This window comes from Ricinus communis, chromosome 6, assembly GCF_019578655.1.
Source record: "Ricinus communis isolate WT05 ecotype wild-type chromosome 6, ASM1957865v1, whole genome shotgun sequence".
Lineage (NCBI taxonomy): Eukaryota > Viridiplantae > Streptophyta > Magnoliopsida > Malpighiales > Euphorbiaceae > Ricinus > Ricinus communis.
In genome coordinates, this window is record NC_063261.1 from 25,735,911 (window position 1) to 25,754,629 (window position 18,719).

At 29.8% G+C, this 18,719-nt stretch overlaps 2 protein-coding genes and 1 long non-coding RNA gene across 4 annotated transcripts; 2 read left to right on the plus strand and 1 right to left on the minus strand.

Moving 5' to 3' along the window:
* The first annotated feature begins 5,284 nt into the window (after positions 1 to 5,284).
* LOC8266423 (E3 ubiquitin-protein ligase WAV3) lies at positions 5,285 to 11,011 on the plus strand. The gene is made up of 2 exons (XM_015728357.3): positions 5,285 to 6,144; positions 8,691 to 11,011. Exons 1-2 carry the CDS (start codon positions 5,926 to 5,928, stop codon positions 10,629 to 10,631), a joined length of 2,160 nt encoding a protein of 719 aa, XP_015583843.1. The 5' UTR covers positions 5,285 to 5,925; the 3' UTR covers positions 10,632 to 11,011.
* Positions 11,012 to 12,058: 1,047 nt separating this feature from the next.
* Positions 12,059 to 12,640, plus strand: LOC112536980. Its single transcript, XR_003080901.2, has 2 exons — positions 12,059 to 12,322; positions 12,451 to 12,640. It is a non-coding gene; the product is annotated as an uncharacterized LOC112536980 (long non-coding RNA).
* Positions 12,641 to 12,728: 88 nt separating this feature from the next.
* LOC8266424 (cytochrome c oxidase assembly protein cox16, mitochondrial) lies at positions 12,729 to 17,042 on the minus strand. Of its 2 annotated transcripts, XM_015728358.3 has the most exons (5): positions 16,884 to 17,042; positions 16,726 to 16,780; positions 16,212 to 16,390; positions 12,989 to 13,115; positions 12,729 to 12,915 (listed from the first exon to the last, which is right to left on the minus strand). In XM_015728358.3, exons 3-5 carry the CDS (start codon positions 16,376 to 16,378, stop codon positions 12,844 to 12,846), a joined length of 366 nt encoding a protein of 121 aa, XP_015583844.1. In that variant the 5' UTR covers positions 16,379 to 16,390; positions 16,726 to 16,780; positions 16,884 to 17,042; the 3' UTR covers positions 12,729 to 12,843. The 2 variants fall into 2 exon arrangements, with proteins under 2 accessions (XP_015583844.1, XP_025015710.1); XM_025159942.2 differs by lacking the exons at positions 16,726 to 16,780; positions 16,884 to 17,042 and having other exon boundaries at positions 12,989 to 13,120; positions 16,212 to 16,350.
* Positions 17,043 to 18,719: the final 1,677 nt, after the last annotated feature.

Genomic DNA, 18,719 nt, shown 5'->3' on the forward strand with positions numbered 1-18,719 from the left:
GAATTATCTAATTTTAAATAAAACTATAATAAATATTTTATAACAATACTTACAAAGTAGATAGTTTTAAATAGTTACAATTATTTAAAATTCGTTTTAGAAGTTATTAAAGAAAAAGAAGAGATTATTCTAGAAAAAGAGAAAATAAGAGAGTTATTGACAATAATATAATTTTATTTTATTTTATAAATTTTTGTGTTCTATATTCTGTAAATAAATTATTTTAAGGGATGGTGATCGATTTTGGCTGAAAGCTATCTCTCTCTTTTATTTGTGTTTTTAGTTTTTTTAATGTCAAATTTTTTTAAAGATCGAATCTATTCATTAAAAAGAATTGAGTCAATAAATTTTTTATGTACCTATAGGTACTATATTGGATTTGAATTAATATTAAAACGAAAAAACATGTAGTTAAGTGTCAAGAAAGACCTTTTAAATCTAATACACGAATAAATGTATCACGAATATTATTGATAGCGAGATCTCGAATCAACTTATTGGTCTTTGATCTATAATGAAACTAATTCATTCATAAACGGGAGAGTTATTAATCCCGATCCATACAGTAGCAGTGTTTTGAATTCATTCAATTTGAATTGATATTTTCTCCATCATAATTATCATCATAATTATTGTGAAAAAATTGTAATTTTTTATTATTATGATGTTTGTTTTATCTTTAAATAAGTGGATTTTTATTTGTTTCTCTCTTTATAAAAATTATCTTTTTCTTATAGAATGTTATTGACTTTCTAAATAGAAATTTGGATAATTTAATAAATAATTCTCTTTAATAAGACTCGTATAAAATAAAATAAAAATCATCAAATAAACACATTTAATAAAAAAATATTTCAAAATTCTATTAACCTCGTTGAAAATATCACATCCAACATTTATTATGTTCAATAGTTAATCTATGACTCACATGACTTAAAAAAGAGTTAATTAAATAATCTAGAATTATTAAAATTGAGAAACCCAGTCCTCAAATATAAGAAGTGGAGAATCCCTTTTAAATAAAATTTTAATTATTTCCCTTTTTTTTTTCTCCATTTTCTTCTCCTATTCATCTTAAATAAATTATTAAAGTATTGGGTATTATTAATACATGTACAACTTTTGATATAAATTATAATACAAAATTAAATTGTTATGCTAATAATTCATTTTCTTACAGGAAGTGATTATGTGGGTTAAGTGATATTAAGGGTTAGTTTTTTTTTTTCTTAAACTTATTGCCTTTATGTATTTTTTCAATTCGGTCAAATATGGATCATCAACGTTCAAATTTCAACAACAATTCATACAAATACAAAAGGAATTATTGAGGTGAACGCATCTAATAAAAAATATATTTTAAAACTCTGTTAATATAACTGATGATCTTTTATGTAATTTTCTTATTTTTTATTATATTTAATCATTGTTTTTATAATGATATTATTTCTTTTGTAATTAATATAAGATTTGATCTTGAATTTATTTCCAACTAAGCTAATATTTATCTTATTTTGTAAAGCAGTTTTAACGAGGAAAGGAAATGTGAAGATTGGAGAAAACAATTGCAAATTAGAGAACTGAAAAATATTTTCTTTATTTATTATTTTAAAGTTAGTATACTTTTTTTATTATTAATAATATTAAAAGAAGAAAAACAATGTAAGTTTAATCGTTTTTACCTATTTTCTCTATAAACTTGGAGAAAAATGTACTTTTCTATTTATTTTTCTTTCTTTTTTTCCAAACAATGAAAGATTTGGAATATTTCAAAGTTGCTTTCCTTTTTCTTGCCTCCTACGATTGAATAGTCAAATACCCATTTATGGTGATATGATATTTTGAGTCATTTTAGTAAATCTAAATTAAAGAATAAAATAAGAATTTTAATTTTCATCTCTGAAATTTTTCAAAAAAATTAGAAAAAATTAATTACAACATTTTAATATAAAATAAAATAAAATAAAATATTTATTCTTTTTCTATATAACCGAATGATTATCTGAAAATAATATATAAAATAGTAATCACACATTTAGTGTCGTGATTAGTGGATATATCGATAATTTGAACAAATTTTTAAATTAATTATTTTTATATTTTTTTATAATTAAAAAGTATAAAACAAACAGCAAAGAAAAAGAAAAGAATTCATGAAAAAGGGAAAACAAAACCAGCAAATTAAAGTTGGCAACTCATATGAAAATAGGCAAATGTCAACCCTATAAATATGGGAACCACAAAACGACCAAATATAATGATGTGCACGTGCGGCCATACTTATCATCTCATGTGCCAAAAATTTAAAAAATTAGTAAATATTAATAATTTATTTTTTAGGAAAAGAAGAACATGATTAGAAATATGCCACCATTTTGACTCATGCCCAACAATCATTCATCATGATGGATTGGGGGCTGCCCATATCACTCTTTACAATCTTAGTCATCAATTGTTTTTATGTTTCTTTTCTCAATTTTATAAAATTAGGGTTCCTCTAATCTCTTAAAAAAAGAGAGATTATGGCAATCATCCACTACCCAAAAGGGCTTTTTCTTTTAATTATTGTTATTTATCAAGTCAAAGAGAGGAATTTTGACACCTAAATTGATGCCAATAGTAGTACCCATTTTGGTAAAGTTGTGGTTGCTCATTTCTTTTGGCATCTTGGAAACACAAAGAAATTGGATTTTCTATGAAAGTAAATCCAAAAGGGCCAAAAAAGAGGGAGAAATAGTGTTTTACGAGGAGTGAATATTTAACTCTTCTGTGTAATTGAGTAGTCCTCTTCATTTAATTTAATCTTTTTAAGTGTGAACATAATTTATCAACCAACTAAATTGGTACTATTTTGGGATAATAATATTTATTGTGTCAAAGTAATCACATGGTTCTTCAACATTCATCATTAAATACTATACATTAATATTGTTGAATTCACTTTTGTAATGCAAAAATAGTTAATTGTTAGTTGAATCGGTTGGTTCAGTCTATAATATTTGATAGAGTATTTCAATCTTTTTTTTTTTTTTGTTTAAATTTCAATATATGTAACTATAAAAGGTTAATTAAACTAATTTTTAAGTAAAAATTCTAGCATGTGCATACCCTTGTCAAATGAATAATTAAATTCAATAAAATATTAAATTTTGATACCTTCTTATCATTTATTTAAATTTGAAAAATTCAAGAGTCAAATAATTATTAATAAAAAAAAGAATTCTTCGCTTTAAAAGGTTTATCTAAATTCAATTTGTATATAGATTAGAAAAGTTATTTTTTTAGTTGATACTACTCTATTTTGGTTATTTTAATTTATTAAAATATACTTATTAAATATTTTTACTGCAAATTTAAATTTCTTTATTGGACTTACCAATTTATTTTTTTTATTATATGACTTTTAGTTATTGAGATTCAAATAAAAAGAACTATTACCATATTAAAAGCAAAAAAATTATATTTAATAAAAAATTATAATTTTGAAAGAAAAATAAATTTTAATGTTAAGTTACTAAATAAAAGGTTTCCTTTCAACCATTAGTTATTTATTTAATAATTAAAAAGTAAGAATGGCTTATATTTTGAAATAGATTAAAAAGAAGAAAAAGGAATTATTTTTTGGGCAGAAAGAGTAGTTAAGAACTAGATTTTTTTTTTAAAAAGGAATTAGATGTATTTACACAATATTCAATTCAAGTTTAAATTTGTGAATAAAATTTAATTATAACTTTGTAATTGGAACTCGAATTTAATTGAATTTAAATTATAATTTCAAATACGTGTGACTTTAATATGCTAATAGTTAAATATTTAAAATTTTTATTTAATTTTTAAATAAATAAATATATATTTCAGTTATAATCGATCCTTTTATTTTAGTATTTAATAAATTAAAAAGAATCTTAATTAAATGAATTTTTTAGAAAAATAACTTATTTCTTATTAAATAATTAATAATTTTATATTCAATAATTAACAAAATTGAATATTGTCATTGTTAATTATTAAAGAGATTATTGAAAAAATTCATTATTTGTATATCATTTTCCTATATATTTTAATTATAATAAAATTTTATTTATAATTATAATATCAAATAAATAAAAATTATTATAATCAAATTTCTTTTAGTAATCTTTCAAATGAGTTTGACATCAATAAGCTAAAAGATTTTATAAAATAAATCTATTTTTCTAATTTTATTATTTTATTTTATCTTTCTCTTATTCCTCCCTTGTACCTTTTATTTTTATATTTTTTAATTATAATTTATTTTATATATAATATACATTTTATTTTAAATAAATTCTATAGTAGTAAACAAGATATAAAAAATTTATTTAAAAATCAAATGCATTTTTCAATAAATGTTGACTAAATATAGAGTTAATATTTATTTTCAATACTTATAATTAATAGTGAATTTAAAATTTTACAAATTATCAAATGCAAAAAAATTGTTTTTTGCACGCGCTTTTGAAAGGAAGAAAGTAAATTAGAATATCCATTTAAAAAGGTACAACCATCACCGTATTATAAAGTAATTTATCATAATAGTTACCTATTAAATTAAAATTAAATACTTAACTTATATTTTATGAATTTTAAATTTATATAAGTAATTTAATTTTTGAATAAATATTAGTAATTTATTTCTAAAAATATTAAATATATATTTTAATATTATGTGAAAAATATGTGATTATAAATTTTGCTAAAAATAAGTATTTTATAATTAAAATCTTAAATTTAAATAGTTTTATCTATTTTTACTCCTTATGAGTAATGTGTTACTCATATTTAATAAAATAAATTTAAAGTATAATAATCTCTAATTTTAGTATTTGACTATTAGACTAATAATAAATTAGAAATTAGTCTAAAACCACGTTAGTATACAAAAGCCACATAATAATAATAATAGCAATACTAGCTTATTGAAACAAAGACAGCTCAATCTTTACGAATTTAAAATTTTTAATAATAAAATATTATTTTTATAATTTATGACTATATATATTTATCTAAAATAAGAATATAAATTATTAATAAAATAAAATTATAAGATGCTTTTTGTACCTTTTCTTTTCTTTATTTTAAATACAATAATTTTTTGCTATTTATGATTTTAATTTATAAATTTAATAAATTAATCTCTATATTTAATGATTTTTTAATTTATCAATTATACTAGTTATAAAAGAGCTTGTATATATGGAAAATAAAAAAAATAAAAAGATGATTAAAAACCAATTAAAAAACTGAGGTGGTGAAATGGGAAACGAGGAAGAAAAATAGTGAATGATTGCATGAAGCAGGAAATTGTTTCTTTTTCTGTATCTCAAAATTGGACCTAAACGTGCTTTTTATTCACACTTATTTCTTTTCGGAACCTCTCTCTCAATCTCAAACAAATAAAAAGTCTATAGATCTTCTCTTTCTCTCTAATGGCGGCCAAGAAGAACAGACCACCCTCCACCTTGAAGAGTACTACTATTCCTGCTCTTCAGCCACCTATTCTTCTCTGCAGACTCCGTTCCTTCTTTTGACATTTTCAATGCCTTTCAGTTGCCACATTTCTCTCTCTCAAATATAACCCACAAACAAACCCTCTTTTTTCTCTCTTAAAAAACCCAAAAAAACAAAAGAAACACTACGACTTCTGCTACTGCACCTCTCTCTCTTTCTCTTGGTTTTCGTGTTCCATTTCAACTTTTGTTAAAAACCCATTATTTCTCTCTCTATCATTCCAAGAAAGATTAAAAAAAAATATATACACAAAACAATAAAAACAAAAGCTACCATCTTTGCTCTCTTGAGATCTGTTTTTGTTCTGTTCTTGCTTTTGGTTTTGTTGTTGTTGTTCATTTCTTGGTTTTTTGTTTTGTGGTTCTTGAACTTTTTGTAAGTTTGTTGTTAAAAATGGGAAGTAAATGGAGAAAAGCAAAGCTAGCTTTGGGTTTAAATCTCTGTGTTTATGTACCGAGAACACTAGAAGACTCACCACCACAAACACAATCAAGTGAAAGGTTATCTGATGCTGCTTTGCTTTCACCTGCTAATTGGGACTCAAGGCCAATGACACCAACACCTTCGTCCCATGGTCCAAGTTTGTCCAAGAGTGCAAGCAAATCATCGAAGGTTTGTTAGTTCTTTTTCTCTTCTTCTATACCTTCTTTTCAGCTGAAAGATTGTTGCTTTAATATTTTATTTACGGTTTTGGTGGCTAGAATTTGAGATTGAGTTCAAGAAACTGGAGTTTTGGGTATTGGGTCTATATGTTTTAGCTTTTGTTGTTGATGGGTTTTGTACCTCTGGTTGTTTTAAGTTGTGCCAAGTTTGGTAGTTCTGATGGTTGGGATGTCATTGTTTCCCCAGTTTGTGGTTTGTTGGATGAATTTCGTGGTTTTGAACAATTATTTTTCTCTAAGATTTTTTGGTTGTAAGTGAAACGAAGTTCTGATTACTTTTTTTTTCGTTCTTTTTTAAACTTATTCTTTGGTTCAATTGATACAAGTGGACTCAGTAAAATTAAGTTTCATTATTTTGGGCCTCATTGTTAATTATTTCATTAGAAATTTTTCTTTTTCATGGAGTTATGGGTAATCTCTTACCTGTATGGGGTCTTGAATTGGTGAGGAAGAAGGAAAAAAGAAAGAAAAGGTTAAGGTAGCATTTTGTTGTTGTTTTGGTGGTAGGCTCATCTCAACTTGGCTGAAAATAAGCCAAGTAATTGTAGTTCTATTAATTGAATGAATGTTCTACTGTTCTTGATTGTTGCTTTCTTGAAGAATCTCATTTCCTAAATTTTAATCAACTTTTCCTACATGTTTTCTGCTGTCAGAAAGAGGTTTAGGATTTTTAGAAGCATTTCTCTCTTTTTCGTTTGGCTGCATTTGCTTAGATATGGACGGTTGGAAGAGCCTGGAAATTTCTGAAGATCTTTCCTGGCTGTTTATTTCATCCTTAACTTGAGATTTTGTATAAATTACATGACCGCTTTCTTGTTGTTGATATATCCTGATCTTCAAAATGATTGTGTAGGATATGACTTTTGGAAACCATTTAATATTTTGCTTGAATATCATCTTTTGACAGAGAAAAAGAATAAACAACTGTAGAATTGAATGGTAAATATGTGTTCTTCTTTAGTCTAACAATATATTAGCAGCTTTGGCAGAATAGCAGAAATAATTGAGCTGCTTGGATGATGTCATGTTGCTTCCCACTCTTTGACCTTGTGGGGTTACTGCACATGTCCTATTCTGAACCATTTTCAATTTGCAGTAACAGTATAAAAGAGAAAAAAGTTATAAGCTTCATCTTTCCTTATCCTCTTTCACTTGAAGGGAAAGAAAAAGCAGCTTGTGTGGTGGCTTAAACTGTTTAGGTTTCTGATTGCAAGCTTTCTAAGGTGTGAAATTTCATTAAAGAAGTAAAGGAAAAGGAAACATGATAAAGCAATATATGATTTCCCTTTCTTTGTTAGATAAGCTTTACATCTTTCCCCTATTCGCATTGATAGTCATGGTTTAATCTGTATCATAAAATAGTTGTTTGATAACCTCTCAAAGTTCGCTCTTATGTCTTTTTAACTCTGCATAATTTAGTATGCCCCATATGTTGGATATCTAATGTTGACTTCTTTTAGCCTTAGTTCTCCTAATACTGATCTTTTTTCCTTTTTTCTAGTTTGCTGATATGACCCAGAGCCTTAAAACTATTCATGCATACAGCTGATTTTGTTATGGTGATTATTGCTGCCTGACCAGTGTGAAATAGTAATACGAGCCTTATGGTGATTATTGCTGCCTAACAGTGCAAAATGATAGTATAATACTATCCATGATAAGATCATAGCCATTAGGAAATGAATAGAAATTTAATCTATTTCGTCAGCATTTACAAGCACTTAGAAATGCAGCTTGTAAATTATTGTAGATGATTTATAAATAAATTAAATTCATTCAGAATTGGAAGCAGGGGTAGGGGAAAGTAAAATCTATCATTCTTTTTTGTCCTCTTAATTATTATATGGGGACTGGTTGTCTTTTTCTGAATTAGGCTTTCTCATGCAGTTACTCATTAATAGATGCACAAATTCTAGGAGGTTCATCTTAAACCAACTATTCAATTACAGAGTCAATTCCTTAATTTGACACATGTTCACTGATGTTCTTTTTTTCTATATGGTGAACAGCTTATAATAAGACTGCTGTATTAAATAAAATAAATCTTTATACACTCTCTGATCAAGTGCTTCACTAACTTGTCTTGTCCAGAGAAAATCTTAACCAGCTTAATATTGACAATGGCTCTGTGTAATAATGTTGAGAGTTGAGAGTTGAGAGTTGAGAGTTGAGACTTGCCAGCTATAAAATATTAATGTAATGTGTAAGTGGGTTTGTAGAAGGCAGTTCCCTCCCAGAAAAAGGGTTTGTGGTAATAGTATCTGATATTGTTTTGCATTTATAAGTGTCAGCGAATTCTATTGTAGTATGAATGTTCTCTATGTGAAATTTTGGTGCACGATACTACATGGGATCCACATACTTGTGCATGGCTGCATCTAAATAGTTTCCTTCTCCATGCGAATACTGATCCCAAATTTTCTGCGAGATCTTTTTGTTTCCAAAATTATACACCAAATTAATGTCTTGTTTATTCTTTTTTCTTTGCATTTTCAGCAAACCTGCTCAATTTGCCTGACCAAGATGAAACAAGGAGGTGGCCATGCTATCTTTACTGCAGAGTGTTCACATTCCTTCCATTTCCACTGCATTGCTTCAAATGTGAAACATGGCAACCAAATTTGTCCTGTTTGTCGAGCAAAGTGGAAAGAAATCCCCTCGCAGGCTCCTAGTTTGGATCCTCCTGGCCGAGCATCCATCAATGCAGTAGGTTGGCCGCAAAATGATGCTTTGATGACTGTGATCCGCCGATTTCCTCCTCCACCTCCACGACGAGAACTGAATCGGCGGCCCACTGTGCCATTGCTTCAGGCTTCTGAGCCTAGTATATTTGATGACGATGAATCCTTGGACCTTCAACCTGCATTTTCTGATAGAAGCTCTGGCAATAAAACTCCAGATCACAATTCTCAAAAAAGCATAGAAATTAAAACATATCCAGAAGTACCATCAGCATCACGGTCCTGCGCATATGATAACTTCACTGTTTTGGTCCATCTCAAAGCTCCTGCTACAGTTACAATGCAAAATCCAAGAATAAACCAGGCTAGCTTGCCCCAACTCTCTCAATCTCCTCGTGCTCCAGTTGACCTAGTCACAGTTCTTGACATCAGTGGTAGCATGGCAGGCACAAAGCTAGCATTACTAAAGCGGGCAATGGGGTTTGTAATACAGAACCTTGGCTCAAATGACAGGCTCTCAGTTATTGCCTTCTCTTCCACTGCCCGCCGACTTTTCCCCCTGCGGCGAATGTCTGATACGGGCCGGCAGCAGGCACTTCAAGCTGTTAATTCCTTGGTTGCACATGGCGGTACTAACATTGCGGAAGGCCTAAGGAAGGGAGCAAAAGTTATGGAAGACCGAAGGGAAAAGAATCCTGTGGCGAGTATAATACTGCTATCAGATGGGCAGGATACATATACTGTCAGCAGCTCAGGGGCTAACCAGCCTCAGCCAAATTACCATTTACTCCTTCCTTTGTCTATTCATGGTGGTGACACTTCAGGGTTCCAGATTCCAGTGCATGCTTTTGGCTTTGGTGCAGATCATGATGCTTCATCAATGCATTCAATTTCAGAAGTATCAGGAGGCACCTTCTCTTTCATTGAGACTGAAGCTGTAATCCAGGATGCATTTGCACAATGTATTGGGGGGCTTTTAAGCGTCGTGGTGCAGGAATTGCAGGTGGGAGTCGAGTGCGTGCACCCCAGTATCCACCTTGGCTCACTGAAAGCAGGAAGTTACCCAAGTCGTGTGATGGATGATACACGCTCGGGACTTGTTGATGTTGGAGATCTGTATGCTGATGAAGAGAGGGACTTTCTGGTTTCAGTTAATGTACCAGTAGAGTCTTCTGAAAACCAAACGTCACTCTTAAAGGTTAGATGTGTTTACAAGGATCCTTTAACTAAGGAAATGACAACATTAGAAAGTGAAGAAGTTGTACTAAAGAGACCTGAAATATCTGGAGGAGCAGCAGTGTCAATCGAAGTGGACAGGCAACGTAACAGACTTCAAGCAGCTGAATCAATGTCGCAAGCAAGAAGTGCAGCTGAGCGGGGAGATCTGGCTGGTGCAGTTTCCATCCTTGAAAATTGCAGGAGGGTATTGTCAGAAACCGTATCAGCTAAATCCCATGACAGATTATGCCTTGCATTAGATGCAGAGCTCAAGGAGATGCAGGAGAGGATGGCAAGTAGGCATGTTTATGAAGCATCTGGCAGAGCTTATATTCTATCAGGTCTAAGCTCACACTCATGGCAAAGAGCAACAGCAAGAGGAGACTCAACTGATGGTTCAAGTCTTGTTCAGGCTTATCAAACCCCATCAATGACTGAGATGCTTACTCGATCTCAGGCTATGTTATTAGGTAGTCCATCAGCTCAGAGGCTTATCCAACCTTTATGGTCATCTGGATCACAACCAAATCCAAGGTGACTTCTTAGGATCTTTCTGTCCAGTGCCTATTTTTTTGTTGCCCTTTTTTATTTTCAAATATTATTTGGGGTAAAGAGGATAAATCAGAAAGATAAGAAGAGGGGTTCGTTTTTTACTGTGATTTTGCTCGTTTCATGTGTAAATGAATAAAAATTTGGAAAAGGGGTCAAGGGATATATTTGGAGGTTAAAGAAGAGGATCACTAGGTAGGGTCAAGAGTTTTTCTAGTTCACTTTTGTTTTGTGTTGGTTGGGGGTGATGTACATATGGAGAAATGGTATTTTACTCTAGGAGAACTGGGTATAAGTTTGTAATTGTGGAGATAGTTGGGATGAAGTTTTTTTGCCTAATATAATTTACCTGCACTCAATTCTTTTTCAGACTTCTTTTTCTATTCTATTGCTAACTTGAGTTGAAGAGTTGCCTCTCTCTCTCTCTCATATGCACACGAACACAAGCACGCATTTGAAGACATGTTTATTTATGTTGGTCACGGCACCAAATTTTTCTTCTAAGAAAAGAATTGAACCCTAACAAATATGCATTCAGTAGTGGCAAGTAAGAAGGCATATGCACTAGTGCATGGCATTGGTCCTAGGATGTGCATATTCTATGTTTGATCAAGAAAAAAGCAGGCATTCCCTGTATCATGCATGAAGGGACCAAAAATACCAAAAAAAAAAAAAAAAAAAAAAAGAAAAGAGAGAGAGAGAGAGAGAGAGAGACCGCTTCTGTCTGCTTCAGTAGTCAGGAGCATCGGGGAAAGGAACAGAACAGGACATCTCAGGGTCATTGGATGCTTCAGGTCTGAATGAAGATGTGATTACCTTGGTGATTCGTTTTTTCTTCTTCTTCTTAAATGAGTTTCTTTTAAGAGAACCTCAACTTGAGATTTTGTTTAAGTTAAGATATACACTTACTTGTAACTTAATTCCGCGAATGCTTTTATCCGGAAATGATATCAGCCTAGCATTTTAAATAAGTTTCAACTTCGACCTTACGGTGGAATCCAGTGCAATTTGCAAGTTTAAAGAATAAGCTGAACTTTTATTGAATTAAACCCTATTTAATTTACCAGTTAATTAGTTTACAATGCTATCTCTAATTAGTATTAAATTCATAAATTAGAATAAAATAAAGAACTTAAGTTAGATAAAACTTCCCTCAATTTCTGAGTTTTTAAGTGCCTCAAAGTAAAATATTTTACCCTGTTGACCTTTAACTAATTTACAGAATGCTTTTCGACTTTCCAATTTGTGTCTCCCATTGTCTTGGCTAAAAGCTAACACAACCGATAATCAATGGCACAATTGTCTTGATAAGAAGCCACGAAACTCCAAGTTTACTTGTCACTTAAACTTTATAAATTTATTTATATATATAAAAAGAAGAAACAGAGAAAGAAATTCAATAGGATGATAATTAGATAAATAAAGTAACAGGTTTGAATGGTAGATAAAAGCATCAATGATAATAAGGAAAAGGATGTTGCACCAAATTATCATCCCTGCTACTTCCATGCTTATATAACATTTTTCCCATTAAAAGGTTGAACCTCACTTCCCTAACACTTTGCATCATAGGCTGTATTGGCCTCTCTCCTCAGCTTCCTAAAGGATGGATCAATCTCCACCACCAGAAGCACCGCCGCAGCTGCAACCAGAAGGTCCTAGTGGACGCCTGATGTCATGGTAATATACATTTCATTTCTCATGCCTTTGTAATATGCATGGAAAATTCAGAATTAACATGTCAGTTTATGTGAATTTACTACTGTTGGATCCTAACATGCTTTTTTTATATTCTTTTGACATCAAAGCTTGTGGTTTCTCTGCTTTTGTGGTCTATTCACAAGCTGCTGCCCAGAAATTTTTCCCCGACCACCATCAGCGGCTCTGTGACAATTTAAATGTCCATGATGATTGTAATTTCCCGGAAAATTCATTTGTCCTCTCTTATTCTCTCAAGTGGCGTAGAAAGAAATGTAAATATGAACATTTTGACTGAAATACTGTGTTTTTGCTTCCTCCAATATATATTTAATATTTGATGCGAATAGCTGCTCTCTGCAATGGATTTGATTTGCACACAGAAAACTGGAAGGCAAACATCCTTCATTATGTAATTGTCTTCTGGGTTCAAAACAAAACCAGTAACTATTGAATTCAACAAATGCGATACAGTGACAGAAGAACGAGCTTCGAGACTACCCTCATTTGCCGTCATTTGGCTTGGGAATTCTTTTGTACTCGTAATTGTCTATGTCCACTTTCTGTTGCAAAGCCTGTACAACGACAAAAATGTATATCATGCTTCTGAGTTTAATAATCTGAGTTATGCTAATCAAACCACAATACCTTTAGCTCCTCTTCCAATGAAATCTTTTTGGGCTTGTAAGCTTCTAAGGGTCCTGTTCTAGACAATGCCTTCCTTGTCTCGATGATCTCCCATTCTTGATCGTCTTTCACCTTTGCAATGTCCTTGCTGAACTACAAAGTCCAACCTCATTTTAGAAGAGGGGAAAGTGAAAACATTAAGATTATGGAAGTGACTAATGAAGCTTTGCATGCTTAAGATAAGAGATAAAAACAGATGGTATTATACTTGTACGAGCAATCAACTATAATGAAGCAACCCAAAAGACACCAATTGCTTATTGCAGGGGCCATCACAGCTATGAAAATAATGCTTTTATAAGAATTTGTTCTATATTGCTAAATTTGCAATTGACTTCTAAATAAATAAAGTGCTCCAACATTGTTTTAGTACTTTAATACATAACATAATATGCAGCTGAAGGATCTAAATCCACATCTCCAACTAATTTTCAAGTTCACATAGTTTTGTAGGTTGATTCTCGAATAGCTTGTAGATTTTGAGTAACAGGAGGCAGAATCTTTATTTTTGTCATTCCCAATAAAATAGTGTTTTGATAAGTTTGTCGAATTATACTGTTTAAGAGTCTTATATCTATTTTCTTCTTATTTCTAATTCGTTTTGAGTCTTAAATTATTTTCTCTGCAAATCTAATTTGTCTACCATAATCATGTGGAGAAATTATCTCCTTACACTTGTTAATAATGGAATATCAACTCAGAAGATATATTCTGACTGCAGGCTGCTACATGAGAGCAGCATCTCTATTTAAAAGCTAAAATATTCCCTGCTGTTGCGCAGCAGCATCAGCTAGCAGGAGAAAAAGTCATACTATTTAAGGCAGTAACAGAGTTAAGTATCCTATTGATATTGATTGATTTACCCTCTAATATAAAATGAACCCACATGGCAGCAACAGAAAATTAAGTGTCATGTGAGAATTGCAACTGGTGATGCAATTATTCCCTTTTCCCTTCTTTGCACACTTAACTTTCCTTTCTCTGGAAAAGCTGCTAACCTGATCCATTTGTGTACCCTTCTAGATTCTAGACTATATTCCTAGCAACAATCCATCACAAAAGCAAACAGAGTTTCTCATATCTGTCCTACAACAGCTTCATCCTTCAACGTGTGTGTGTGTGTACCACGTAAAAAAAAGGAATTATCATTAAATAAGGATAGTTGAGCTTCTTTTACTCATAAGGCCATATGCGTTAACTTAAACCCTCTATCCTCAACACCATCCAAAAGTTATAGCTCCCATATTCTATCAGAATAGGTAGTCTACAATCCTTAGGATTAAAATGCTGGGATTTGATTCCATGAATTTGGATAAGTTTTCCGTTTTGGTAAAATCCATGGAACTGAGGCGCATTTTTTTAATTTAAAAAAGTTTACAGATTCCCATCCCCAGTATAAAAAGGGATTCCACAAAAATCTAACCTCCTAGGTGGGATCCAAATCCCTCACTTTAGGGAATTTAGAGAATGATGGAAGATGGATTTGTCAAAATCAATAGATTCTCTCCCCAATTTTTCCGCACCAGACAATGAATTTCTTAAAACCCATGGATTCTTTCAATTTCCCCATACAAAATCCATCGCAACAATTGAAACTGACAGATCCGATACAAAGATGAATTTGCTAAAAGTCCATGGGTTCTCTCTCCCTTTTTTTTCTACACTAAATTCTTCCTCAAATTCCTAAATTCTTTTTTAATTTCCTCATTCAAGATCCATGAAACCAAAAAGTGCCTTGGAACAACTGAACTTGAGCGAGGTTTGGCTCATTGCAAACTGGGTTGAGCCAGTATTCATTTCAACTCAATTTGAATTAAACCATATTCAGTTGCATGTTACTGAAATATCTTCCTTTTTTAGGCATGCCTGGGCCTTAAACTCTGATATATATTTATAATGACATCTGATACTAGAATCTCGGGATGGTTTCTTCTCCTTGTTATTCCTCAACTACATAAGAACATATCAGAATGCTCGAAACTTGTCAGTAATTGAAATTCCAAAATCACATTTAAAGTCCGAGTTAAATATTGTTACAATTCAGCTCAGTTAAGACTTAAAGCTACAAATTGGAAGAAAAAAAAAGTAATCTCAATTCTAAGTCCAATGAGACTTCAGCCATGCAACTTAAAATATGTTGTTCTCTCCATGGAGATAGATGAGAAAATAAACACATATGCACACACACATTATACTAACCACGAAGCACAAGCACCTGCACTTGCTTGTGCATTCATGCATCTTGAGTGCATTTCAGTCCAACTTTAGCAAACATTACGGTTCAATAATACCTCCTTCACAACTCACAACCATGGGCTCCTCCTTATTGTATCTGTGATCCAACACCACCCTTACGCCCTTACCTATTTTCCTAGATTTTGGTACTATACTAATCAAAAGATAATGACAGATCAAATCCTACTTTGCATCACACTGACGTGCATTTCTCATCAGGCAGGATGCACTAGGACTATCTTTAACTTTGCACTTCCACAAGGTTAACAGCTTCTATAAATGATATAGATAATTCCAGAAAGATTACATCATCACCGACAGACAAGTTTTTGAGAGAAAATGTAAGCAAACACCATCAAGGTATTAAATTAGTGAGCATCTAACTTGCAACTCACATCATCACATGATGAGGCATGAGCTGCCTTAATGAAGAAATAGCAGCATCTGTAGATGGGTATTATTTGCAAAAACAAAAAGAAAGGAAAATAAACAAATTATTCATTCTAACAGTGCTTGTTTTTCCAATATCAGTAAGAGAAGTATAAGATCTTATATTGGACTTCAATGATCAATTTAGATTTACACATCACAATTTCGTATTATTTTTAGAAAATTAAGGTGTAGAAGTGATAAAAACAGTACGCTTAGATGGCCTACTTACCTACAAAGAGAGTTATCAATTAGATCAATAATATTTATATAGCAATAACAATTCAGTAAAAACAACCACCTAAAAATAAAAAGCCTGTTGTCTAATCAATGCAGTGATACATAACTAACATTGGATAGAAACTAAATGTATCATCCATCTAACAACTTCCCTGTAACTAAGGAAACTTGTCCTAACTTTGACATTGTTTCATAAGTTGTATTTGAATCTAAGAAAATTGACGATGCTATCATATGATTCAAAAATTTGTAAACTTTATAAATCCAAAATAGCACTAACCTGCCTTGCAAGAGATGTCCAAGGCCTACTGCACCAAAAACAGTGAGTGAAATCATGGGAAGCCCATATCGCACAAATGGATGCCTCCTTCCCCATCTTTTGAACGATGAAGTTGAACTCTGAATCTTATTAGTGGCACCCATTTTAGTCGTCTCTAAAGTTGTCATGTTTCCTAAACCCTAAAAAATAAAATAAAAAATTGAATCTTTAGCTATTGAGAAATGTCATTCAAGCCAAGCTATCTATCTCCTTAAGTATGCTCATTAAAAAATAAACAATACAGGTCCCTCACAATCAATTTTCCCAAATTGCATATACTGGAAAAGAAATCAATTTTCAACAACTCTTTTCTTTCCTTTTACCTTCTAATGTTATATAATAACGCAAAATTTTCCTTTTCCCCCTTCACTGATAGCTTTAAGATTGTCAATTCATGCAATGGCATATAACATCAAATTAACATTAAAAGGGAAATCCAAAGAAGAAAAAGAAAAAGAAACAGTAAAAGGGGTACCTTGTGAAGATTTTGGAGAAAAAGAATCGGCTCAGTTGTTGATTTCTGCTGCAAACTAATATCATAAACAGAGAAAATGATAAAAAGAATTAGTATTTTCCAGTGCTTTAACCCAACCGGAAAAACTGATGATACTTTAACTACTGATCAAACCGGACCTATTTATCAACTTTCGGTTCCTTCGGTTCCTTTCGTTCCCCTTCCTCTCTTCCTTTTTATCTCTGTTTTTTTTTTTTTTTAAATTAACATAATTTTTTTATACTTTCTTTTCTTGACAGAAATTTCTTCTACAAGCGAATAAGTATCAAAAAGCAACATTTACACTGATTGAAAATGTAAAAATTCGATATTTGAATTCTAGTTAGTTAATTTTTAAATTTAAATACATGATAAGTGTTAGAACTTAGAATTCAATTCTTTGGACCATTAAAGATAATAAGTTATTTTGAAGATATTTTAAAAGAAATGAAATTGTGTTACAAAATAACATAATTTTACAAATGATATGATTGAACCAATTTATTTCTTAATTTTGCTTGGATCATTACTTTTTCTTTTTCCTTATAAGTTAAATATATGTACATATATTCAATATCATTGTTTTTTTTAATTTAGAAATAATTGTAAATTTAGTGTCTTATTTTGTCAAATCTTTCTATCTCAGTATTTGAATTATTTTTTTATTTTGAATCTGTTAATTTATATATATTATAATGTCTCTTACATGTTTTACAGATTATAATAATAATTTAACCCATTTTATAAATGAAATAGTCTAAATATTTTTATTCATTCTTATTTATAAATTTTTCTATTTTTTTCTCTTTTTTCTTAAATTTTTTTATTTTTATTTTATTTTTTTATTAAATATTCTTTTATCACTAAAAAAATATCAAATTAAATTCTTTTAATTTTTATTCATTTAAAAAAAATACTCATCATCTTTTATTCATTTCTAAAATTATTTTAAAACTTTTTATTCACTTATTGCTTTGAGGTGAAAGAATAATTTCATTTATCTTTGAGGTAAATGCATAAAAAAAGAATAAATAAATAACATTTATTTTTTCAGTTTTTATTTGAATGAATGAGAAAAATAATTTTTTTTAATTTTTTTAAAAACAAATAGTTTTTTTTTTAAAATAGTACTGAAAATGGATAAAGTAAGAAAAAGAAAAAAAAAAGAAATATTTATTTTGAAGAAAAGTATTTAAGTAAATTTATTATTGAAAATAAATTAAATAAATACTTTAACCTATAAAATAAGCTAGAGACACTATTTAAACACTTAATTGAATAAAAAATAAATTTAAACACTAAAATAAATAAAAAATTAAAACACTAAATTTATAATTTTTTCATAAAGTACCTTCTTTTAGAAAATTAAAGCAGTAAAATTAGCTTAATGATATCAAATCTGGTTAGCTTATATAATATTTTCAAAAAAGCAAAAAATAAAGTACAATGCAAATTATCAATATTGGAAAACATTATCTTATCTAAGCTAATAAAGTAAGTTATATATATATATAATAAAGTACAATGCAAATTATCAATATTGGAAAACATTATCTTATCTAAGCTAATAAAGTGAATTATATATATATATATATATATATATATATATATATATATATATATATGTGTGTGTGTGTTATTATGCGTTTTTTACGCTTTTATATTCGATAGACGAAAATATTTTTGTATAAAAAAAATTATATATTTTATTTTTAAATAAATATTCTTATTTTTATTTTTTATATAATTTTACATTAATTAACTTAAATCATCATTAAATTATAGACATATGATCTAACAATGCATCATAAAATTTACAAATATATTAAATTTTATTCTAAAAGATTATATTCTAAATTTAATTAAAATTAAAAATATATATTTTAATAATTTATTATGATTTTGCATAGTAAATTATCTAAAATATTTATTTTATAGAAAAATTATATTTTTATTAATATTTACAATCTAAACAA